We start from the raw sequence: 26,359 nt of genomic DNA, 5'->3' as shown, positions 1-26,359 counted from the left end.
TATTTGGAAAAAAGTTTAATTCTTATAGATTATTTCTAGGCACAATTAAACATAAGTAGTACTTTTCTAACCTAATTATCCATATAAATGGTTATGTATGAATCTCTCTCTCTCAATTCCCTCCTCTTTTTTCCAATTCTACATGCTCTGTTTCTCTCTCCTCCTTTTCTTTTTACTTTGACATGCTCTCGGTTCCTCTCGCTCACTTTCTCTCTCTCTCTCTCTCTCTCTCTTTCCCTCTCTCCTCCCAGTCTTCATAAACTCTTCAAATTTTATGAGCAGCTGCAGGAGGAATCAAACACACACACATCCCTTGTCAGAGCTCCACTTAAGTTTTTTTTTCTTTTTTGTTTTTGATTCTTCACCTTGCTCAACTCTATTTCTCCCTGCTGGAATAATGTGTGTGTGTTGTGTCAAGGTGTGTGTGTTGGTGTTTGTGTTGGTTGGGGGCGTTGTTGGACAGAGTTATGGACCATCATGTTACGGTGGATTTGACCTGTACTTCGTCCTGGATAAGTGAGTTTCCTCCTGTTGCTTCATATTCTCATGATTAATTACAGTTATCTTTAGAATTTAAAATAATTACAGAGTGTGGGGCTGTGTGAGGCAAGAGGAGCCAGTTATTGCTCAAATGCAGATAAAGATATCATGTCGTGTATGTATATGTGTGTTAGGTACTTTCAGGTAATATTTACTCAATACATTGCAATATACAAAACTCAGTGAAAAATACTGTCTTCACCATATAGATTTACTGTGTAAAATGTTGGTGTAGTGAATAATTAAAAGAAATAATATATTAATAATAGTCAATATTGGCAATAAAAAAAACTTTAAATGCATTTTAAATTGTGAAATTGTTTTTTAAATTTTTACAGACATTCTTCATGTTTGTTTATAATAAAGCAATGATTCTACTTTAATTTACATAATAATAATAATAATTTGCGCTCACTGGCTTCATAAACAGCATATTTAACCTTTTCATCAAGTTAAAGTAAACACTAAACTCCTGAGGGACTGTTACGGTTATTGCAATTGTTTATTGAGTTATTGAGTTGTTGTAATAGCATGTGTGTGACACACGGGGCACTCTTTCCTCATTTTACCCTCACACTTTGCTCATAAGGAACCTTTTCCATGCAGGAAAAGAGCGCCAAAAGTTTGAGCCGGAAATTTGGTCACTCAGCATTATAAATAAAAACAAATATGAACAAAAATATCTCTTAATAAAATGAAAGTGCAATGAACGGCTCAGGAGACTCAATACTGAGTATTTATTTATTTATTTATTTATTTATTTATTTATTCATTTAAAGTTTGTTCAGAAGATAATGAACCCATTATTTACATGTTCTTTGTTTTTTTTAACGTAATTTATTAAGTTTTATTATATATTTCAGAGTGATGCAATACCACTCTCGTTAATAAAGTTGTGAAAAAAATAAACATTCAGTCATTCAATTGTAAGTAAGCGCTTTATCCTGGTCAAGGTGATGATGGCTCTGCAGATTGACGTGACCAGAGGCACAGCTTGTCAACAAGCAAGGCAGGCCATCTGCTCAGAGCCCCAGGCCAGTAGCCCCCCTGAGGGATGGCAAATTTATTTATTATTTCTAAGACATTACTGGTTTAGGTGTTAGCACTGTCACCTTGCACCTCCAGGCCTACAGTTAGTGGTTCGATTCCCATCTTGGAGCTGCATGGAGTTTGCATGTTCTCCCCATACTTGGTGTGTTTCCTCCAGGTACTCTGGATTCCTGCCTCAGCCCAAAGACATGTAGATTAGGCTAATTGGCATTCTCAAATTGTGTGTGTATCCCAGTAGCGTGTGAATCTGTGTGTATGCCCTGAGATAGATTGGCACCCCATCCAGGGTGTACCCCGCCTCAAGTCTCCCTGGATAGGCTCCAGGCCTGCGACTCTGTTCTCAGGATAAAGCAGTGTGAGTGAGTAAGTGAGTGAGTGAGTGAGTGCGTATAAGATGTAATGTTGATAAATGCTGTTTGGAGACTCTTGAATCATCTGTGGACATGGCCCAAGAAAACTTCCTGGATGGGATGCTAGTGCACCATTCACACACTTTTTCACATGTAGGCAAAGTTTGCCAAAGCCAGTTAAGCAATAGCAATCAGATCACTGACTACATCAAATACACTTGTAGTCAATTAATAATTAATTAATAAGTGCACAAAGCATTATTAGAGTCTAAAACCTTTATAAACCTAACTGTGCTGGGCAGCCAAAGACATGCAAATGCACACAATCCTATTATTCCTTATAACAAAGGCACATTGGGTTTGATCACCATGTGCCTTTAGATAAGAGAATCTTATTAAAAATATATAAACTTTGCCCAAAATTTGCATTTTGGTTCTAAGTGAATTTCATAACAGGTCAAAGGTCAGACTGAGCTCAGCAGAATTGAATGGAACCTTTTTACCAGCAGCACCAGATGTTCCCGAGCTGCATGGCTGCGGTGTGCACAAACACACACACACACACACACACACACACACACACACACACACACACACACACATCTAAGAGAAGAAAAGAAAATAAGTGAGGAAGCCAGAGGGAGGGAAAGAAAGAGAAAGAATGCGTGTGTGTGTGTGTGTGTGTGTGTGTGTAGAGTCACTTCAATGTCATGCATGAAAACCAGATTTAAAAAACAGCTGTGAGACAGATGAAAGTAAAATGAAAATTGCTGACCTATTAAAAAATTTACCATATATTTGTTCGCACACGCAGTATTTATACACAGCAACACACAGTATGTAACATCCGGAGCGTTTAATTAACACCCTACAGTGTTTATATACAGTAAGTCCAGCTGGAATCAACACTGGGGGCTTTATTTGGTAGTTCTGCAGAAATTACATCTCCACCATACAAGTGTCACCATATCTCGTGTTTACATGTGGCCTTATTATCACCAATATAATAATATCTTGTACAGATATAGATTGTAAATTTTATTTGACTTGGCACTAAAGATTTTATGCTTTCAGCTGTTTGTTTAGGGTTTTAAAAAATTTCTTGGCAGTTATGTAAATTTGGTCTAGTGTGTGTGTGTGTGTGTGTGTGTGTGTGTTTCTTACATTTCTGAATGATGATTACCCCTGCACTTAATGGTCTCCCTAAGCACTTGATTCCCAGCTCTGTGAAGGGTCGGCGTTTCTCTCGGGAGCTAAATGTTAGGTTAACAGCTCAAGAGTTTAACAAAGTAAAGCTGAAGATTTAACAAAGTAAACATGCGCTGACTGTTTTAAATTATTAGTTAGAGGCAGATTTAAATCAATTACCTAATGTGTGTGTGTGTGTGTGTGTGTGTGTGTGTGTGTGTGTGTGTGAGTTAAATGGGAAAGAAACATTTAAGAGGGTCAACAAAAGGCCCTGACCTAGTTTTAGAAGAAGCTTTTATTTGTCACAGCTATATCAGGGTCAGTCAAAAATTATCCGCACTCAGGCTGTAGGATTTTTTACGATTATTATTACATTTTAGAAAAGACAAAGACATCATTTCCGACATTATCTTCTTGCTTATAAATACACTGTCAACAATAGCCGTCCTTTGTGTTTAATCAGCTCTAGGCTTCAGCTCTTCAATAAACCTCTCACTGTAATGAGCACTGTTGATTGTTGAACCTTTTTCCTAATAATGTTTCAATCCTGGCTTTTGAAAATCCCAGAAAACTGTAAGCATTAATTTTCCAGCTGATGGTTGACTTTTATATTTTTTCTTGCTCGGCAATTGAGGTTGTTTTCTATAAATCATTCATGGGCAAATGGGCATCCATCCACTGCAGTTACAAATGAACTGATGTAACATGTTAACACCTGCACAGTAGACTTTTACTCAGACAGAGTTTTATTATAAGAGGAGTGCAGATCATTTTTTTAGTATTACAGCATAGTGATTTTTTTTTCTTCTTACATATCCCAGTTTGTTAGGATGCTGGGGTCAGAGTTCAGGGTCAGTCATGATACAGCACATGTGGAGCAGAGAGGGTTAAGGGCCTTGCTTAAGGGCCAATGACATTTGGGTTACAGTAGAAACTACTGTTAGAGCTCGGCAAACTAATCAAACACCTTCCCACCATTTACAGTAAGGAATTTTACAGTAATGTGTCAGATCTTATATTATTTAATTTACTGTTTAAATAAACATTGTGGATATTGTCATAAAACAGAAAATATTATCATGGATGCTAAATAATCCAACACACACTGTCTAGTTAAGGTTCTGTGTGATACGAGCCACACTTTTGACTCAGAACAGGTTTTTATGTCGGGTCCCCCTCCCGACACTTCCTATTTTAATCCAGGTTTGAGAATTAGGGCCTGCCCTACAGTCCCAGTGGCTGAGTATTAAACACTACAATTGAGTCAGAATAAATGGTTCAGCCCAGATAGTCACCTGAGCTCTTGCCTTTCTGTCCTTATTAATACAATGTGGCCAATAGTATTAAGACAAAAGTAAAATTTAATGTTTTAATGACATTCTCATACTTTTAAAATAATGATTATTAAGATATTAAGAATAATGTGTTATTTTAATTTACTCATTCATCTTCTACACTGTGAAGGCCACAGGCCTGAAGCCTATTCCAGTAGACTTAGGGCACATGGGCAGGCCAATCCATCGCAGGGCACACACACACATACACACACTATGGGCAATCTGGAAAAAATAAACAATTAACCTGTGGGAGGAAACCCAACAAACACCGAGAGAACATGTTAACTCCACGCACACAGACCAGAGGCAGGAATAAAACTCTTGGCCCTAGAGGTGCAAGGGCACAGTGCTAACCACTACGCCACCATGAGGCCATGTGTTATTTTATGCAATGAAATGGCAGGCTTAAACTTGAAGTATTTAGAATAAATTAGATATTTAGTTGTCCTTTATTCTGCGAATAAAGTCAAAAATATGTCTGCAATACTATGGTGTCACTCGCTTAATTACTTCTTAAGATCATGTACAGAAGACGGTTTCTTGACTGCTGCTGCCTTCTTCGTCATTGTCTAACAGTTTTATATTGGCTTTAAGTCTGGAGGTGAGCCAGGCCGTGGCTCCAGAAGCTGAATACCATTGGGTCATAGCCAGTTCTTGACTTTTTATGTTTTTTAGTTAATTCGCACAACTTTTCAGCCTGATACAGTAGGCAAATGAAATCACCTGTTTTGTGAACAGGCAGAACTATAAGGTCCCAAAAGTCTTTTAAAGACTTTTTCAATTTAAGCCAAAAGTTTTCATGGCAAATGATATTAACAGCAATAGCATGGGTGTAGAATCTTTTTATACGTCCTCAATGACAGTGTGCACGTGAGCAGGTGTGCGTGAACTCCACAAGCATGTGGCTCACAGAAAATCTGACTTTTTGTATGAAGATATCAAAGTGTTCAACGTCACAAATTTGCATAAAGATTCAAACACTGAACTAGAAATTGTGCAATTGATCTACTATTATACTATTAAATAATCAAAATATTACATATTTCCCAGGATTTATTGTAGAATTTCCAAAGTTTTATTTTATTTTAAAGAAAGGTTCGACATGGTCTCCGATATTTAGACTCCACTGTACATGAATCGATATAGTACGAGGGGCATTCTATTCAAAAAGGGATCGTGTGGACATTTCTAGCGAATGAAGGTGTACAACCAATTAACATTACCAGAAGGCCTCAAGCACAAAATTTGAAAGAAGGCCGTACATCCCATTTCAGCCTATGGTGGCTTGGAGCCCATTGCTGTCGTTCCCATTAATGTTCAGCAAATTAAACACCTGATCCTTGAAAATCGACAGATAACTTGTCGCCAACTTGTGGAAACAACGCATCTGTATGTGGAAACTGTACACAATCATTCCATCAACTCAGCTTGGAGTTATTGCCACTACCCATGAACAGTCCTGAGCTTCTCATTAAAAGAGTTCCTGGGGGCCAGAATTTCGGACATGAAGCGGGCAGTCTGAAGTCACAGGGTGAACGCTTATCATGGCTTCAGCGTACTGAGAAAATCTTCTACCTTGATAGTATCCAAGTATCCCGGTTTGATGGCCTAGAACATTAACTACATTAATGGGAGTTACTAGAGCTCCTTTAAAACCTTTGTTTTAAATTTGTATGGATGTTTCAATTATATTCATAAAGCATTTTAAACAGTGAACATTTCCACAACTCAGCTTTACTGAAATCTAGCATTAACTAAAGCAGCTCAGCTTGAATGACCCAGTTTAACTTGTACACTTACCTGAACCATGTTCTGACTTACCTTTTTATCATTTGTCTTAAAAATAAATATTCAATGTGTTCTAACCCAGTTTTGTTAACCTTTTTTAAAATCAAAAACAGTTCATTTGCTCCATTTTATCCTGATGGTTCTAATTTACTTTCCGATAAGCTCAAGACAAAATATTTTATTGGATATTTTCTCTCATAAATCATAAATATCACTGCTGATTAAAATCCCAAGACTCCAAATCTAGCTCATTTATCATGGCTTATTGCACCCAAAAATCCAATCAATGTTTGCTAGCACAGATGGATGACTCACAATACACACAGAGAGGCATTTTAATTGTGTTATTTCTAAACCATTAACTCTACAGAGCAATGGCTTCATGCAAGTATTATATAACCTGACATTTGGATTTTTTTTTTTTTTTTCATTCATGACATCAGTGCATTACTAAAGCCAGGGCTCAATTCCAAAATAACAGAATTCCCAATGAGCTTTATAACAGGATTATAATAATTCTCTCAGTGCTTAGTCCTTTCACAATGGAATGGTTATTTATCATTATATCCACATACTTAGTTTAAGTTTACATTTCGAAATGGTTAGCTCTGTGGCCTTGCAACACCAGGGTGGAGGGATTAATGAATTATTGTCACCTTAAATTACTGTCACCTTGAATTACTGTCACCTTGCACCTCCAGGGTTCGGGTTCGAATCCCTGCCTAAGTGAATAGAGTTTTCATGTTCTCCCAGTGCTTGCTGGGTTTCCTCCGGATACTCCGGTTTCCTTCCATAGTCCTTAAGTCTGTTTGCATGAAGTTGGCATGTTCTCCCCATGCTTAGTGAGTTTTCTTCCAAAGACATGAGGATTAGGCAAATTAAAAGTTACAAAATGTCTGTAACATGTGCCTGTGTGCCCTGCAATGGATTGGCACATATTCAGGATGAACCCTGCCTCATGCCCTTAGTCCCCTGGTATAGGCACGAGGCAATTCCCATGAACATTATAAATGGTATAGAGAATGAGTGAGTTACATAATAGTAAATAATATATGGCTGTTCTTGCTATTCTTTTACACATTTTAGCCAAATGCTACGTAGCACTATTTTGTCCAACATTCTGACAAAGCTTACTCAAAATAATAACCAGCTGTGACATTCTTTTTAAATTGTTTTAAAAGAATTTAGCTTATTATGCACCAAACATTTAAAAATAAACTCTTTAAATTTCACAGAGCTTGAAAAGCAGGCTAGTGCCTAATCAGCTCGATGCTATCATGCTAGTTTGTGGTTAGCCTGTTTACTATAATGCTAGTTTGAATGAGCTAACTTTCACAAGTGTTTTTAATAGCAGTGTGTTTAATGTGTCCCAAAAATGCTGTACTAAAAACTGTGACTATTAAAAACATATCATATTACCCTTGAATGCATTTTCAGCTACTGAAACTCTCAGTTTAATAACTTCTTTAGCAGAGCAGCCGCAACAAATGAATGTGCCATGTGTAAAAAAAAAAAAAAAAAAAAAGAGGTTTTCTTCCAAATTCACTGAGGTAAGGCGAAAATTGCTGTCTGATCCATCTGCACCGCACACAGACTGAAAACAGCCAAGACTACCAAACCAGACACCCCCTTTTTTTTGTTCTTCATGACTATTTTTGTCCTCAGGCATGTAGAAATAGGACGTTCTGTCTCACATCATATGATCAGATCAAAAATATATTTTTGCCAAATGTTTCTGTTGTGCAAGTAGATACAACCATTAATTTCATAAGAACACAAACACTCATCCTTTCAATGATTCTGGGATTTTTCTTTCCTTATTCAGTCATATTTTGTGGTCAGAAAAAAACAAATACAAGGAAGATTAATGTGCATTTATCACTTGAGTCATCACCAAAACAGTTAAAAAACAATCCTGACTTTCGTAAAAGGATGATTTTATCTATTTATCTATTTAACTAAATTTAAACTCTTGTCTTAAGCACATTTATAGATAGCACAGTACCTTTATGCTAGCCGTGTATACCTTTAATAGCCGTGTGTATACTCTAGCATATGTACAACCTTGACAAAAAGCTAATCTGTGCTATATCATTAGTTTCAGAGTAAACCCATTTGGTGTAAAGCTAAATATTATTTAGGCAGCGTGGTGGCGTAATGCTAAGTACTGTCACCTTGCACCTCCAGGGTTCGGGTTTGAAGCCCTGCCTGAAGTGCATGGAGTTTTCATGTTCTCCCAGTGCTTGCTGGGTTTCCTCTGAATACTCCGGTTTCCTCCCATAGTCCAAAGACATGCAGGTTAGGCTAATTAGTGTTATAGTGTGTGAATGATGACGGCAAGTCCTACCTTGGGCATAAAAATGGGAGTAAATACAGTGGTAATCACCATTGGCCTCCACGGTCCCTAGTACAGAGGTTTCTAGATGGATGGAAATCATATGCTATTTTCCATGAATTTGAAAGTTTTTTTTCCCAAGATAAGTCAGGTTAGGCTTTTTATGAAATTGTTTCTAGTGTTAACATTCTACTTTTAATGTAAGTTGGTGGACCTTTTCTGTCTAACATGCTTACTAGGCTTATGTAATTTCCTACAGTATATTAGCTCATCATACTATCAATTATTGTGTCAGTCTGTTTAAAAAAAAAAAAAAAAACAAAAAACACTAATTAAGGCTCACTGTCAATTTTTTGTGTTAGTATTTTTATCTAATCTAAGGATAAATTAGGTTTATATAATATAATATAATATAATATAATATAATATAATATAATATAATATAATATAATATAATATAATATAATACCTTGTTTGTCTGGTGCATCCCATGGCTGCTTGATTGGATTGAGCCTGCTGGGCCTCATGCATTGTGTGCGGTGGAGTTCCTGCGCATTGAGTTTTTATTGAGGATTTGTTCTGCATTAGCTTTTCTGTCGGATCAGACCAGAAAGTTGGCCTTTGGTCTGTGTCGTATATAATTGGTGATATTCAGTTCACCAGAGTCAAATTATTGTGCTGCATCAAACAAAGAAAACAACTAAGTAAACTAAAGTAAACTCCTTTTCTGAAACCATTTAAATTGGTGTCAACAGAATGTTGTATGGCCATAAGAAAATCACTTTTTACTTAAGTTAAACCTTTATTTGTCACATATACATTACTGCACAGTGAAGTTCATTTTTTGCATAGCTGGGGTGAGAGCGCAGGGTCAGCCATGATATGGCATCCCTGGAGAAGATCAGGTTAAGCCATGCTAAAGGGTCCACCAAAAGCAACTTGGGGGAACTGGGGCTTGAATCAGTAACTCATTTCCTAAACCCTTTGAGCTACTAGAAAGAAAAAGGCTGGAATTTGTTAGAAAGCATAAAGGTCATGTTTTCTGATGAGTCCAGATTGACCCTATTCCAGAGTGACGGGTGTTCCTGGTAGGAAGGAAAGTGTATGATTCCATGTACCCATCAGGTATTTGGCCCTCTGGAGGTGCCGGTGTCAAATAGTACAAAGTGTACAAGTAAACCCATCTGATTTAAAAATGGTAAAGTTTTTACCCATATGTTAAAAATTAATCATTCTTGTTGTTGTGTTCAGGTCTGGAAGTGTTCAACATCACTGGAATGAGATTTATTACTTCGTGGATCATCTGGCACACAAATTCATCAGGTGAGATTTTGAAGGTTTTAAAATGGTTTTGAAATGTCAACCAGACATTAATTCTTTTCTGAAAGAACTTGTCATGAGGGCTTATTGTTATTTAGCAGTGTTAACTCATGTTGGGTACTGTAGCACTGAGGATTAACCATTTACTGTAATTAGCTTAATTTACTGGACAGAGTAAAAAAAAAAGTAAGCAAAAAAACAGGCTAACATTCATGAATATGAGAATTCCCTTTTGGTTAACTTATATAGATGCAATGGACCTATCACCAAAGTACTTTATGTTAGTCAAACAAAGAAAATCACCAAAAAATATACTTTATAAGCAAATCAGTCCTAGTGATTTCCTATGTTAGTCTATAATACTGTCAATTATTGTGTTAGTCTTATTATAAAACACTAATTAAGGCTAATTTTTGTATTAGTATTTTTTAACTAAAGATGCAGGGTCAATAATAGAATAGAATAGAATAGAATATCAAAATAGAATATCAGTAATATACACAGATTAGTCATAACAATAAAACGTTTCCCTTGTGCATTTACATTTGAGCATTTAGCAAATGCATTTGGCAGACTTACATTTTATCTGTTTTTTTTATTTATTTATTTACATTTGAGCAATTGAGGGTTAAGGGCCCTGCTTAAGGGCCCCACAGTGGCAATCTGGTGGTGCTTGTGTTTAAATCTGGGACCTTCCAAACTGTAGTCCAACACCTTAATCACTGAGCTACCCCAGATTCCACCAGTATATTTATGGCATTTGGCAGACATTTTTTTCCAGGGCCACTTACACTTACGATTTGTGCTACTGGTGTTAACCTGGGACCTTCTAATGAGTAGTTAATACAATAACCACTAAGCTAACAACGCCCACTCAGTGGCTTCGCAGGGCCTCTGCGGGTGCGCTGTGGCATCTGGCACCATGACATCATTGACCTTAGATCTGGGGTGTGTTGGTGTGTTGTGGGGTGGGGCCTCAGTTGGTCGGACTAGTTTCTTAGTGTATTCATGGGTGATTGATTGAAATGAGCCTGCTGGGCCCAATGTCTGGTGTCCTTCTTTTTATAGTCTGCATTGAGTTTTTTCATTGAGCGATTTGTGCTGCATTAGCTTTTCTGTGGGATCAGACCAGACAGCTGGCCTTTGGTTGGCGTGGTATAAAGTTATTGATGTTCAGTTCACCTGATGGTGGTGTTGATGTTATGGCTGATCGGTGTAAGGTTATTTCAGAGTTAGACTCTTAAGTACGTAGCTAATTCACATTCATCTCATTAAGTTCATATAATAAATTATATTTATTATATACACATGATAATGTGTTAGTTTATGTGGCAGCCCATTAGTATGCCTTAAAAGGAACGATATCAGGATTATAAACTGTTACAGAATGCAGGCATAGAATGTTCATATGAGCACATTGTGAATAAGACTTCTGAGACAAGAACAGGACAGTTTGTCAGGTCTTTAGGGTGTGCATGTGGGACCATGTAAAGGGAGAAGTTGAGGTTGAAATACAGAAAGCTCCACTCAGAAGCAGAGTATCAGGATGAATAAAGCAGGTCTGCAGAGCAGGAGCAGTGCGTCAGGGTCTGGCACTGCCACCCGGATTGTGTATTTTGTCCGTGCTGCTTCTTGAACTCCGCCCTGACCACACCCTTTAACCATAGTTACCACATTTTCCATCATTATTAGCGTCTTTACTTGGCATATACATAGCTGCGTCCCAAATTCTAGTATTTGATAGAAGAAATTTTATTCAATTTCATCCTAATAAGTAACAGCTGACGAGTAAAACGAACATCTGGTTTGTCAATTTCAGCTGTCTATTTATCCCTCGTTCTGTTTTATATAAGCCTCCTCTTATTTAATGCAGCTCAATTTCATCAGCATAGTTAGATGGATTTTACCCTCGAGCACCAAAATCCATCTTTAAACAGTTGACTTTGGCCATATTTAGTTATGATAGTGATCGTGAAAAGAAGAAGCTGCAATAAGAGCAGAACTTACGATAACTCTTAGATACAGTTTTAACGCCTCACTCAATCTCTCTCCCTCTCTCTTTCAGTCCTAAGCTCCGGATGTCCTTCATCGTTTTTTCGACAGAAGGCAGAACACTGATGAAGCTCACAGAAGACAGGTGAAAACAAGAGGTCCAGGTCAACGTGGCCTCACAAACTATCAGACGTGTTCTTCATTTTATTATCTGTTCTGTTTAGAATAGAGTGACTTAATAGAATGGTTTAGATTAATAAACAGTTTATTCTTAAATAAAGTCTGTGTGTGTGTGTGTGTTAGGGATCAGATACGAGCAGGACTAGAAGAACTACAGAGAGTTTTACCAGGTGGAGACACTTTCATGCACAAAGGATTCGAGCGGGTAAGAAAGTCTCCTGTCTGTCTCTCGTCTCTCTCTGTTTCCCCTGATCCATATCTTTGTCCTAATAAAAAAAAATGCTTTGCTCTTTTACAGGCGAGTGAGCAGATTTATTACGCAAGTGGTGATGGTAAGTGGTGATAATGCGAAGGGGAAAAAAATGCATTAAAAGTACTTAAGTAATTTTTAAAAGTTAAACCCACAGTAACACCCAATGCCAAGTGTCTGCTTAAGTTATATAAAAGATTCTAACATTTTGTCTGCGTATTTACACATGTTATTATTATACATGTTGCTATTTCTTTATTTACGATGGGTGTTCAAGTCAAACCAAGACTTTTGATTGTGCAGAAAAACGGAACTCATGATTGGTTTTCTCTTGATTGGACTGCCTGCTTCGCGTCTGAAACACTGGCCTCCCAGAAACCTCTTAATGCCCCGAACATATGGAATTGTCTTGGAGCAAAGTCAGGTCTGTACAGGGGATATGGCAAAAACTCCCAGCTGAGTTCCTGTAATGTGGGGCCATTTATTAAATGTTTGCACCATTCGGATGATTTACTATGTTAAAGAGTCTCATCACAGTACTGTGCTTAAAGTATTCTATAAACGTCTATCAGTTTTTATACCTTCATTTACATCGGGGTTTGACTTGAACGCCTCTTGTGGTTAATGTTCTGTTCATATTTCTGTAATAATTCCACATGAATGACCTGCTGTTGTGTAGTTCATGTTTTTGGTCAACACTGTTGCTGTTTTTCTTCATGGTCAAGCCCTTAAGAGCTAGATGCTACATGGAAAGGTGATATTTCTGATGGCTTTAGCTTGTGTTTATTGTCCCTGTCCCTTTACATCGTTTGTATCTAAAAGGTTTAAGGTGTACTAGCTAAATCTAATGGACATGTTTTCTGGTTGCCTAGCAACACAGTTCCTTCAACTTTTCCCACATGTAAAAAGCACCGAAATTTTAGTCTTGCACCTCTAGGGTTGGGTTTCTGTGTACATGGAGTCTGCAAGTTCTTCCTGTGCTTGGTGGGTTTCCTCCGGAAACTCTGGTTTCCTCCCATAGCCCAAAGACATGCAGATAATTGGCGTGCCCAACCTGCCCATAATGTTTTAATGCACGCGTGAATGTTGGCTAGAGGTCCTACCACAGTCATAAAATGGGAATGGATACAATGATAATGACCTGGGAGGTCTAGAGGTTCTAGAGGGATGGATAAAAGTTGTCGTAATCTGTTTAGGGTATATCATGACTCCAATACATTATTACTGCCATGGTGGCGTACAAGTTAGCGCTGTCACCTTGAACCTCCAAGGTTCGGATTCGATTCCTGCCTTGGGGTCTGTGTACATGGAGTTTGCATGTTCTTCTCGTGCTTGGTGGGTTTCCTCCGGGCACCACCGTTTCCTCCCACAGTCCAAAGACATGCAGATTAGGCTAAATGGTGTTTCCAAATAGCCCGTAGTGTGCGGAAATCCTACCATGGTTTTAAAAATGGGAATAAATTCAGTGGTTACCATTGGCCTCCCCGGTCCCTAGTTAGACTACAGAGGTTTCCCGATAGATGGATGGATTACTGCCATAGCATTTAAAGTTCAAATACAGGACAGTAAATATTAAAACAGTCGTATTAGTAAGTATTAACAGGTGTTCTGTTTGCAGGTTATCGAAAAGCAAGCGTCATCATCGCGCTGACAGATGGAGAGTTACGTGAGACCCAGTTTGATCTGGCAGCGAGAGAGGTGAGATACTGTCAAGATAAAGGTTGCTCACATTTATTGTAGACAGTGACATACTTAAGAACAAATTAAGCAATAAAAAGTCAGCAGCACCAGCAGCCCATTATGGACTTGTCCCAACCACACATCCCAATATTCCCAATAAAGTTTTTTTTGAATTCATCTAAATAAGGTATTGTGTTTAACAGGCAGGACGGTCACGTCAGCTCGGAGCCACGGTGTACTGCGTCGGAGTGAAGGACTTTAATGACACGCAGGTAAGATATTCAAGTTGGATAATAAATTCAGTTCCACTCTGTTGAGCAAATTTGATCTATCTGTAAACTTGTCTTAAAAAGAATTCACTGCTTTTTTTTTTTTTTTGCAGCCTGCCTCCCCAATATGGCTAAAATAATTTGATTATAATGTCAAAATCCAATCTTCTTTCCTATATGTTAGAAATGTAAATCTTTACACATTCTCGTATGATGTAACATATGAAACTCAGGCAGAGTCCATAATATGAGGGAGTCTGAATGATTCAATGACGAAACCTTACATGAGAAGGTTATAAGGTTAAGATACTCTGTGTTAAATGTTAGTGATTGACTGTAACACACTCCCTCACACACAGAAACCAGCAGAATGGGAAGTAGTACCAGAAATATCTACACACGTGTAAATCAGGACCACTCATGCTACATATTTAATATATTTAATAGCATGCTTTTCTTTTTGTCCTTCGTAGCTGGCTACAATCGCAGGCAGTGAGGATCATGTCTTTCCTGTGAATGATGGATTCGAGGCGCTGCAAGATATCATCGACTCAGTAAGCAGCCAAATCACTTTTTCCAGTTCAAAAAAAAAAAAAAAATGCTGACTTTCCCACTGGCTGAAAAAATAGATTTATATATATCAACATCAGGAGCAGAATTTCCACTTAAGTAAAATATGAATGATGAACAAAATGCATAATGGTAAATAATGGTTAAAAATGAATACGTCTGTTAAGTTAATTTAATAAAATGAAGTACACTGCATACTTAATTAATTTTAGTAAACATGATGTCAAATATGTAAAAGCTACATTAGGCCAGAATCCTCTTTTTGTAGACAAGCCATATTTATATATTTATATCATGCACTTTATCTACAGTTTACCCTATGTTTGTATGTTTGTACCCTATCTATCTTTTGGCTGCTTTCAATAAGGGGTCGCACAACAACTTGGCACAGGTTTTACGCCGCATGCAACCCTCCCATTTTATCCGGGCTTGGAACCCGCTACATCCACTACACTACTGTACATCCAGCGGTTGGGGTTTGGGCAGTGGGTGGGAATTGAACACAGGCCTTCAGCATGACAGGCGAGGAACCTACCACTGAGCCACAGTTTACCCTACATCATGGAGTAATAACAGTTAGCATCATAATTTTATAACACAAGCTAAGTTATCGAATGTATTAAAGCATACTAATAAACTTTAACATTTCCTTTATTCCGATATTAAGCATCTCACTTGGTGGTGTAAACAATCATCAATTCAACTAACGTATGTTAGCTAAAGTTTTCTTAGCTAACATACCATAGTTCACTGTTGTACTGTACTTATACAGTATAAACGCTCGAGGTCATGCTGTTATGTAGTGCGCTAGGGTGTACAATCACTTATCCAATACACTTACAGTAGTAGTGCCCTTAATTAGGTGTTAGTGAGGGATTTGGGATTCAGCCTTGTGTTGGAAGCTTGGTAGCTTAAAAGCAATCATTAAGTGTTAATTAATAAATAAATTTTGAAAAAGTGTGGTTTAAAATGATATATCGTTATCAGGTGTTTTTTTAATTTATTTTTGAATGTGGATTATGGATACTTTTACCCATTCTGCGACCGACATTTAATGTAATGCTGTAATTCTTCTGTAATACCTTCTGTTAAATCAGATTGCTTGGTCGGAACTGATTATTGATTAAAGATAATTTCTGCAGCCAATAATGGCTTCACCATTTCGATTTGATTTAATGCTTACAATGTTTTTAATCATGTCACAATCTATTGTTACAGTCCTACAAACACCGTAATTAACACTGGTATTCCATGCAAGCTATCTTGGATGAAAAAAAAAAAAAAAAACTCTTCACATTTACATTTCAGACAACCGCGGTATGTCTTTATCTTCTCTATTTCAGATCCTGAAGAGATCGTGCATAGAAATATTATCTGTTGAGCCTTCAACTATATGTGCCGGAGGTGAGCGAAGACAAATGTATTACAGTAAAAACCTACTGTGTACGAAACCGGACTAATGTTTATGTAATATGCCTATTAATATATTATTGCATCTGCAATGAATTTTATTTACTGGAATTATTTCTCTATATCTGTATTTCATTTAGAACACATCTGCTTAGTTAGGCTGAAGTTTTGAGCAGCGTTTTTCAGGCATTATGACAAAGGGGTCTTCTAAGGTTCCTTGCTTTGGCTCCATTTATCCTTTCCAGCAGAGGAAATCCAATAATTCTGTTCACCTTAACAAGCCAGCTGAATATTTTACAGCTTAATATTGCAATTTGTTTTTCCAGGCATTCATAGAACTTTCATCCAGTGAACAGATTAATGACGTAAAGGCATAAAAATTATACTGCCTTTAAATTTGGTGGAAATAAGGAATCTTTGGAAATGAACCGTCCTTACGCTCTTTCCTGGACACTGATTTTACATCCAAAGTATAAAACTGCAGTGTTTGTCAAAATCTGTCTCCTGAATGAAATGCAAGATTGATCAGAAATAACTTCCTACTTCCTGTTGCTTACACTGAATGATCAGGAGAACTGGACAAGACATGGATCTGGTATGATAAAAAGTTCTTAAGATGTTTTGTCTGTTGCTCTTGTTGTATTGCAGAATCCTTCCAGGTGGTGGTGAGAGGAAACGGTTTCCTCCATGCGAGAGATGAGAGACGAGTGTTGTGCAGTTTCCACATTAATGACACCTTTACTGTCAGTAAGTGCTTGTCCAAAAAGAGAAATAATAATACTAATAATGTACATCTATCATGGTCCTACATCACAACAAAGATTGTTCAAGTCAAACCAGAACGTTCCTCATGAATGAAGGCGCAGGTGATTAGACTTTTAGGCGCAGGAAACATTATAATGGTGCAAACATTTTAAAGAACACCGTACGTCTGTGAATAGCTAAGGTGGCTCGGATTCCCCTGCACTGGTTCCTGTGAACATTCATCAAGTGGAACCACTGATCCTTGAAAATTGACAGATTGCATCTGTAAGCGCCCATTGAGGGAGTTCCTGGGAGGCCGGTATTTCAGAGATGAATCTGGAAGTGTCCGATCATGGCCTCGGCGTCCTGGAAAACTTTCTATGTTAATGGTACCAAACATTAGTGAAACGCTAAGATTATTGCAATAGTGGAGCAGAGGGTTTGTATAAAGAAATGAAGGTAGTTTTTGTTCTTACAGCTGGGTTCTGTTATTCTGCACAATCCAAATGTTTGGTTCAGCTGGTACCATGTTAATTGTGGTATCCTATACATTAACACCTGATACCGATTTACTTAGCACCCTAGGGGTATATACTGTATAATATATATATATATATAGAGAGAGAGAGAATCTATAGAATGCAAGAATTATAATCAGAGTGCTTATTGACAGTGAAAACATAGGAATGCAGGTTTATTACAGGACAACTAATCATTAAAAAAGCGAGGGGACTGACCCTGGTCAGGGTGCACGGTCCAGGAGATCCATTAGCAAGTGGTATAGGCTTTCAAAATTGGCTTATTTTTGTGGTATTTTTTAAGTTCAGGCTTTATCCCAGATGTGGCTTTCTTGCTGATTTGTTATCACTACTTGCTTTATACGAAACTAAAATTTAGGTCTTTAGTTCACAAAAGTAGGTGTGTAATTGTTAAAAGTCATCAGCTAGAAAAAAAAGATGTAATCACTGACCGGTGAAACTGATGTAGATTTATGAACATATTTATTTACTCTGATATTTTCTCTGAATGAACATTTATGCACGTCATGCTATCAAATAAATCACATTAGTTCTAGTCTACTTGCGGTGTTGCCTCTCTGTTAACACACACCAGTAACACTTCCATATATGCACTTTTTTTTGTCGTCAGGGACCTATGCCTTTTTGCTGGCACGGATCTGTGCCCTTTGGGTTTTATTTAAAAGAAAGTTTCAAGATTGATTTGGCATGCTCATGAAAATTGTGAGATACCCTATTATACATACTGAGCAGAAGTCTTAACCCACCGCTCCTTTCTTTAAAGTATTTTGCTGCAAAAGAGTCCGACATTCTTTATTTGAATGCAGTCATGAGGAATAGTTCCACAACCATCCTGAAAGACTTTTTGGCTCTCATTTTGGCAAAATCATTTTGACCTGACCTGAGCAGTTTCAGAGGAATGTTTTAAGCCACACAGTGACTTGAACCATTCAAGCGTAAAAAAACCTAACTAAGGTCAGGAACCAGTGGGAAAACCGGTGCAGATGATGACAGATGATCAGGCCGGTGATTAGTGTACTGGTGATGATGAATGCTGAGCGGTTGGAACAGACGAGAGGGGAAATGAGGTCGCTGCTGAGGTTGTTACATAAACAACCAGTTTTCGGTTTATCTTGGAGTTTCTTTAGGCATTTTGCAACCTGAAAGTCCTATTTCTTTAATTTACATAATTACATCTACATAATTGAATTTTATTTGATATGGAGAGATGAGAGCTGACTCTCACTTTTGCGCAGTCCTGTAGTTTTGAATCTGATTCACTATAATGTCGTTGGCTTTGCTGCTCAGTCCTAATCAGAGAGACGCATTTTTATCAGTGAGAACTGATAAAATCAAAGTTGAGACAAAACTGCAGGAATAAAAGTATCTCTCGTATGTGCCCTCAAACTCTCAGACCCAATCATTTTATTCAGGTTTGAATAAAGGAAAGCAGATTTTAGATTCCAACAAAAAAAGAGAGAGAGAGAGAGAGGAAAAAGGAAAAGGAAAAACGTATGACATTGAAGAAGGTAGATGCCGTTTTTGCTTTCCGCAGAGCCGCACAGGACAGCTTTTCACATCTTTTTAACCAAACCGCACCGCTGAAATTGCAGTCTGCATAAAAGGGTAGAGATGCCTGTGTGCTGGTTATAAATCGAGGAAGAAAATGTCTGGATGGGGTTTTCGCTCTGGAGAAATAAGAGAAAGAGTTCGATTTGTTTTGGAAGTGAACGGGGAAGGAGTGCAGTCTTCAAAAAGCCACTAATCTCTTCTGAATTTGGCTGCCTTCATTCATCCAGCTGCTAATGCACTTAAACACCATCACATTACAGAAAGGAATGTAGAACCGTGTGTGTGTGTGTGTGTGTGTGTAAAAACGTTTCTTGCTTGTGGAATGCTCGAGTGTGAGAATTGGTTCCTAATATATTTATTCTGTACTGTATATACGTTGTTCATTTTCTGTAGTCTTGTACTCGTGCTACAGGAGTAATGTAGATAACAAGCATTTATGCAACAACTTTGCATAAACCGAAACTGACAGCTCTTATCGTTTATTATTATTTATTAATTGCTAGCTATTATTCTTGCAGCTTTTGAGCAAAATGAAGTAACGTGATCTAAGACATCTTGGCCGACTGCATTAAGAGTAAAGGTCTCTAAATCTGTGGGTGTTTCACTTAAACTGCTTTTTTTTTTAAAGGTCTGTTTTGTGATTCACTTCAGACAGAGTGGGAGGAAGTGCACTTTTACTGTACTAACTATAAATAACCTGTGTGTGTGTGTGTGTGTGTGTCTGTGCATGCAGTGAAGAGGCCTCTCGCTGTGGAGGACACATACTTACTTTGTCCAGCTCCTGTGCTGATGGAGGACGGGACGTAAGTGTAGCCTCTTGAGCCCCCTGCAAATCTTTTTTTTTTTTTTTTTTATGTAATAAATAAATCTTTAGTGGAAAGAAACACAGCCAAGTGAAGTCCCCATAAATTTTGGCCGATAAATACTGCTTAAACCATAGTTACTAATCTGTTTTGGAAACATGCTTACCTGTAAAACTGTGTGTGTGTGTGTGTGTGTGTGTGTGTGTGTGTGTGTGTGTGTGTGTTAATGCTCCTGCTGAAATACCCCTCAGATAATGTTTTTTTCATGCTTCAAAGACCTTCTGATTCTCCAAACATGTGGTTCTGTAAGCAACAAGCCCATGAGGGAATTTCTTATATGAGGTCACAACAGGGGGAAAAAATCTCATTTTTGCATAATATGTCTGTTGTGAATGAAGGTGAATTTCCCTAAAACACACTCTTTCCAGTAATCGCTCGTGTTATATTAGCCATTGATTGTCTTGTGATGTTAACGAAACAATCCAAGAAACACAGCTGGTCATGTTATCGTGTAACCCATACAGTTCATACGGTTCACTCTATTGGTTATAGAGCAAAACTAACCTGTGCCACTCAAATCCTGACTTGATAAGAAAGGTTAGATATAATCCTGTGATTTGTCAGAGCTACTGGTATAAGGTTGTAAGCTTTCAGAATGAATAATTCAACAGCACTTAACATAGTTAACATTAGGCGGCAGAGTGATTTAGTGGTTAGCGTTGTCACCTTGCACTTTCAGGTTCCGGGTTCGAGTCCCTTTTCGGTCTGTGTACATGGAGTTTGCGTGTTCTCCCTATGCTTGGTGGGTTTCCACAGGGTTCTCAGGTTTCCTCCCACAGTCCAAAGACATGCACATTAAAATAACTGGCGTTCCCAAATTGCTTGTAGGGTGTACCCCGCCTCGTGCCCTGGGATAGGCTCCAGCCCCCTCCCCCAACCCCCCACGACCCTGTATACAGCATAAGCGTTATAGACGATGAGTGAGAGACATTTAAACAGATGTTTGTGTAAATTGTCTAATTTGCTAGCACGCTTGTTAATAAAGCATTAAGTATATCTCATTCTTTCATAGACTGAACTATTTCCGAAAGAAAAGAGACTTGTCTCATTTAAAGACACTGTTAGAAATCAATATGTGTATTTTTTTTTTATTCACTTTTAAGCATTTAACATCTATCCTCAGACTTGCATTATAAGTGGGTTTGCAGAAATGTATCATACTGTATTTGGTTAATAAATGTTGTTCTTTTTTCCTCTCACCTTTAGATCTGCGTCGCTCTTCGTCAGTCTGAACGATGGCGTAAGTTTTATCTCCAGCTCGGTCAGTATTTCAGCACACGGCTGCATGAATACGGTCCAAACTCTCAGCACCTCCACTACCGCAGACCTCACCACTGCAGCTATGCTGGACAATAACGCTCCTCCACCATCAGTCTGTACAGTTAGTACACACACACACACACCCACACACACACCCACACACACACGTCAAGTATCTATCGCTCTGATATGAGTATAACCATCAGTGGAAATGACTCTGTATGTGTGTGTGTGTGTGTGTGTGTGTGTGTGTGTGTGTGTGCAGATGGGTGGGACAGTGTTGGCCATTGCTCTACTCGTCCTTCTGCTGTTGGTGATTCTGAGCCTGATTTGGTGGTTCTGGCCGCTCTGCTGCACTGTGGTCAGTCCATCACCTGTGCATCTCTCTCTCTCTCTCTCTCTCTCTCTCTTATAATAGAGTATTTACCATGACAACTTTTAGATCCTCTCTATTAATCCGTCAAATCAGATTAGCTAAGATGGTGTTTTTCCCCAGTTCTCTAAATACAAGTCAAACCGGTGGTGTTCAAGTCAAACCGGGACTCTTGATATAATAGAATAACTAAATCAGTTATGAGAGTGCTTAGATATCATAAAGGTAGAAAGTTTTCTTAGTATGCTGGAGCCATGATTAGACTACCTCCTTCACGTCTGAAACGCTGGCCTCCCAGCAACTCCTAACATGTGGAAATGGTCTGGCGTGAGGTCAGGACTATACGGGGGATGTGTTACTAACTCCCAGCTGAGTTCCTGTAATGTGAAGGTGGCGTTGGTTCCCACAGATAGCTACGTCTCTTGTTCTTCATCACAAGTCCCGGATGGGTTTGAACACCCTTTGTTGACCTACTGTAATACACTAAGGGTCTAAAGGTTCTAAAACAGTTTTTCTCCATTTACTAAGTCATCATAAATCAAATTAAATTCGTTTTAATTAACAACCAAAAAAGTATTAAAAGGACTTAAATGGAATTTGGAAATAGTCTTGCAAAAGTATAGAATTTCTTTTTTATTTGAGTACAAATGTAATATGTATTTGAAAATGCAAAATTTTGTTAATAATGAGCTTAGAATTATTAGTTATTGGCTTTTTTTTTTAAATCAAGTTTCTTAAAATGACACTTTTGTCCCAACAGGTTATCCATGAACCGCCTCCACCTGTCATAGAGGAGAGCTCGGTGAGATGCAATTCTCCCACGCACCCCCCACCCCCCACTCCCCCCCCAACACACACACACACACACACATACACACACACACACTCACTCACATACAGGGGTTGGACAATGAATCTGAAACACTGGGCAATTTAGTTTTGGAGGTTTTATGGCTAAATTTGACCGGCCTGGTGGTCAATCTTCATTGATTGCACATTCCACCAGTAAGTGCAGAGTGTGAAGGTTTAATTAGCAGATTAATAGCACAGTTTTGCTTAAAATACAGTGATTACAAAACATAATTCGTCCCGGAAGCGGGCTCGTATTCCAAAACACTCATAAACAAAATTAAATTTTCCCATAAGAAATAATGGAAACTTAAATTATTCGTTCTATGGCCCAAAAAAATAAACACAGAAAAATAATTAATGAAAAATATAAAGTAAAAATAGAACAAATTAACCTGCACTTTACCTTTAAAAAAGTAAAAACAAATCCCGACAGATAAGTGTTTCCGTTTATGCGCGCAGGCGCTATGTGTGTGTGTAATGTGCGTGCACACACACACACATTAACAGAGAGACTGTTTTATTGGAAAAAAATTAGCAAGGAACATCGCTAGTCACACTTGAGTGAGCGCATACTAAGGGATCCACTGCTGTAAAGTAAAAAACAAAAACAATACAGAACAAAAAAAAAATGAACCTGCACTTTACCTTTGAAAAGAATTGCGACAGAGCAGTGTTTCTGTGTAAGGCAGAGACAGAAACAGAAACAGAGTGGGAGAGAAAAAATAGATCTTTACCCTCTAATGAGACTTTCATAATAAACAAAACATGCGCGCTGTACACACACGCTTGCAAAAATGTTTCACACACACACATGGTCACAGTGTTATAGTAACCAGTACACGCATGCACGGATGTTGACGTAGAGCAACGTAGCACTAAGACCCAGCAGGGAAGACGATTAGCACCAATTCCGCGGCGCAACAGAGAGAAAAAACATTGGCTCAGTTGTCATCACGTGACGCTCGGCGTCAAAACAAGAAGCACATGCGTGATACATGATACTTGGCACTCGTGAACCAAGACAATGCTCGTTTTTCAAGTTAAAATGTATTAAAAATCTTTGCTCGTCTTGCGGAACACTCGCAAACTGCGTTACTCGTAATCTCGTAAGTTTCACTGACATATCATAGTTCAAAAGAAGACAAATTGTTGGTGCGCGTCTCGCTGGTGCATCTGTGGCCAAGACAGCAAGTCTTTGTGATGTATCAAGAGCCACGGTATCCATGGTAATGTCAGCCTACCACCAAGAAGGCTCTGGATAAGAGCATCTGCCAAATACCTAAATGTAAATGTAAGAAGGACGAACCACATCCAACAGGAGTAACTGTAGACGCAAGAGGAAGCTGTCTGAAAGGGATGTCTGGGTGCAAACTCACTGAAGAATTTAATGTGCACCTCAGCTCTCCTGTTTCCAGCAAAATTGTTTGTCGGGAGCTCCACAGGGCTAATATACATGGCTGGGCTGCCTTGGTCACTCGTGCCAATGCCAAATTAAAAGTCTTTGCTCGTCTCAAACGTCACTTTCAACGGTGCCAGCAGTGAAAATCTTGGGACAATGGAAATTCACCTTCACTGTCTTTCCCACATCCGGGAGAGTTACAGTATGGAGAAGCCCCAAAGAAGCGTACCAGTCAGACTGTTGCATGCCCAGAGTGTAGCATAGGGGTGGATCAGTGATAGTTTGGGCTAAAATATCATGGCATTCCCTAGACCCAATACTTGTGGTAGATAGACGCGTCACTGCCAAGGACTACCGAACCATTCTGGAGGACCATGTGCACCCAATGGTTCAAACATTGTATTTTGAAGGCAGTGCCATGTATCAGGATGATAATGCACCAATACATACAGTACAGCAAGACTGGTGACAGAGTGGTCTGATGAACATGGAAGTGAGGTTGAACATCTCCCATGGCCTGCACAGTCACCAGATCTAAATATTATTAAGCCACTTTGGGGTGTTTTGGGGGAGCGAGTCAGGAAACATTTTACTCCAGCAGCATCATGTAGTGACCTGGCCACTATTTTGCAAGAAGAATGGCTCAAAATCCCTCTGGCCGCTGTGCAGGACTTGTTTCTTGGACTTGTAAAAAGGAAAAGGAGGCCCTACACAATACTAATGAATTATTGTGGTCTAAAACCAGTTTCATCCCTGTATATATATATATATGCACTAATCACCAAACTTTGGAGATGTACTTAATTTTTTTAACATTTCCAAACCACATGGCAATCCTGAAAAAGAAACTCCAAATTGCAAATCTTTGAAAAAAATCCCCAAACCAAACCTCAACTATGTCTAAGAGATTTAAGCAGTTAACTCTTATAAAGCAGTGTCTGAGGATGTGTGTTTATGGAATAAAATAAAAAAACATTCCTAACCATTCCAAACCGTCCCAGACAAACAAATCTAACTTTTTGAAGAAAATATCTTCTTAAATAAAACCAAGCTTGGGGCTCTGAAACTGTGGAAAGGCAGGCAGTTTGAATAGTTTATACATCTGCATATGAAATACTGTACATAGTGAACACACAACTGATACTGAAAATTATATAATATATGTGTACGCACACACTTTTAAAGTGTTCGGCGGGCAGTTTGGGAAATTCCAGAGTTTGCACATTTATTTGCCCGTTCTTAAACTAATTTTCAGATGGTTTACCATTTGCGACTGCGTTTTGTAATTTTTGCTTTCCTTTTCGTGATCACTCGCTGGCTCGTGATTCTTCTTCTGTGCAGTTTTACCAGCTGAACTCATTTTAACACAGCCATATAAATGTTCTGTTTTTTCTTACTTATGTATCCTTTCAAGCCTCATCCTGTTTTTAAGCACTCCTAAAGTTTTAGAAATGTGTCAGAATATGGACATTTCTTTGCTGTTTTATTATTTTTGGCTCCATCACGATGATAAATTAAGCAAGAGGAGTTTGAGGGGGAAAAAGGAATTGCATGTGTAAGTTTGGAATTTATCGATTTAATAGCCCAAAACCACTTAATCCAGATGAGTTGCGCTGGTGCTGGAAAAGGGAATGAAAAACAAAAAAACAGGAAATGCCGTCGACAGAAAAGACATAAAAACACACTTGTACGTTTTTCTTACCTGTTTTAAACAAAACTTTATTGCACAAAGCTATAAATCTTTCTTCAGTACAATTGAATTGACATTGAACAATCCATGACTTTAAGAAACGTGTATTACTGTAGGATACAAACCCGACTAAAAGGGAAGAGATGGTACAAATCGTACTGTGCAATTAATGTAATACAACTGAGTTTATCAACTGATTCAGTTTGTCCTCCTGGTCTATGCTCTTTCTACTGTCCAAAGGATGAAGAAGAAGATGAAGATGGCTTCCTAAAGAAGAAATGGCCGACGGTGGACGCGTCCTATTATGGAGGAAGAGGAGTAGGAGGAATCAAACGTATGGAGGTGAGGAAAAGATGGAATGGAAGTGGTTGATATTTTGAAACTGAACTAAGACTCAGTTAGAAAAAATTAACTTATTTTGCCTAATTAATCTGCTTATAGTGCAGTTCAGGTTTATTTTATGAACACAATCCAAGAATTAGGTGGCACGGTGGCGTAAGGGTTAGCACCTGTGGCCTCGCACCTCCAGGGTCCAAGGTTCGATTTGTGCCTCAGGGCCTATGTGTATGGAGTTTGCATGTTCTCCACGTGCTTGGTGTGTTTTCTCCAGGTACTCAGGTTTCCTCCCAAAGTCCAAAGACTTGCAGATTAAGTTAACTGGCATTCCAACTTGCCCATAGTGTGTGTGTGTGTGCGCCCTGCGATGGATTGGGACTCTGCCCTGGATGTACCCTGGCACAAGCCCAATGTCTCCTGGGACAGACTTCATGTCCCCCGTGACCCTGTATACGGGATAAGTGGTATGGAAGATAAATGAATGAACTACTCC

At 38.5% G+C, this 26,359-nt stretch overlaps 1 protein-coding gene across 1 annotated transcript in view; it reads left to right on the top strand.

Moving 5' to 3' along the window:
• The first annotated feature begins 265 nt into the window (after positions 1–265).
• Positions 266–26,359, top strand: part of antxr1b (ANTXR cell adhesion molecule 1b) — a 35,829-nt gene continuing 9,735 nt past the window's right edge. The window contains exons 1-15 of the mRNA XM_053476296.1: positions 266–516; positions 9,840–9,911; positions 11,974–12,045; positions 12,204–12,285; positions 12,379–12,412; positions 13,949–14,028; positions 14,214–14,282; positions 14,753–14,833; positions 16,193–16,253; positions 16,908–17,006; positions 19,827–19,896; positions 21,163–21,337; positions 21,482–21,577; positions 22,350–22,391; positions 25,771–25,872. Of these exons, the coding sequence (XP_053332271.1) occupies positions 275–516; positions 9,840–9,911; positions 11,974–12,045; positions 12,204–12,285; positions 12,379–12,412; positions 13,949–14,028; positions 14,214–14,282; positions 14,753–14,833; positions 16,193–16,253; positions 16,908–17,006; positions 19,827–19,896; positions 21,163–21,337; positions 21,482–21,577; positions 22,350–22,391; positions 25,771–25,872 (1,377 nt within the window). The 5' untranslated portion in view covers positions 266–274. The remainder of the gene's footprint in view (positions 517–9,839; positions 9,912–11,973; positions 12,046–12,203; positions 12,286–12,378; positions 12,413–13,948; positions 14,029–14,213; positions 14,283–14,752; positions 14,834–16,192; positions 16,254–16,907; positions 17,007–19,826; positions 19,897–21,162; positions 21,338–21,481; positions 21,578–22,349; positions 22,392–25,770; positions 25,873–26,359) is intronic.

This window comes from Clarias gariepinus, chromosome 17 (genome assembly GCF_024256425.1).
Source record: "Clarias gariepinus isolate MV-2021 ecotype Netherlands chromosome 17, CGAR_prim_01v2, whole genome shotgun sequence".
Lineage (NCBI taxonomy): Eukaryota > Metazoa > Chordata > Actinopteri > Siluriformes > Clariidae > Clarias > Clarias gariepinus.
The sequence above is the reverse complement of the archived record's forward strand: the minus strand, read 5'-3'. Positions and strand labels throughout refer to the sequence as shown.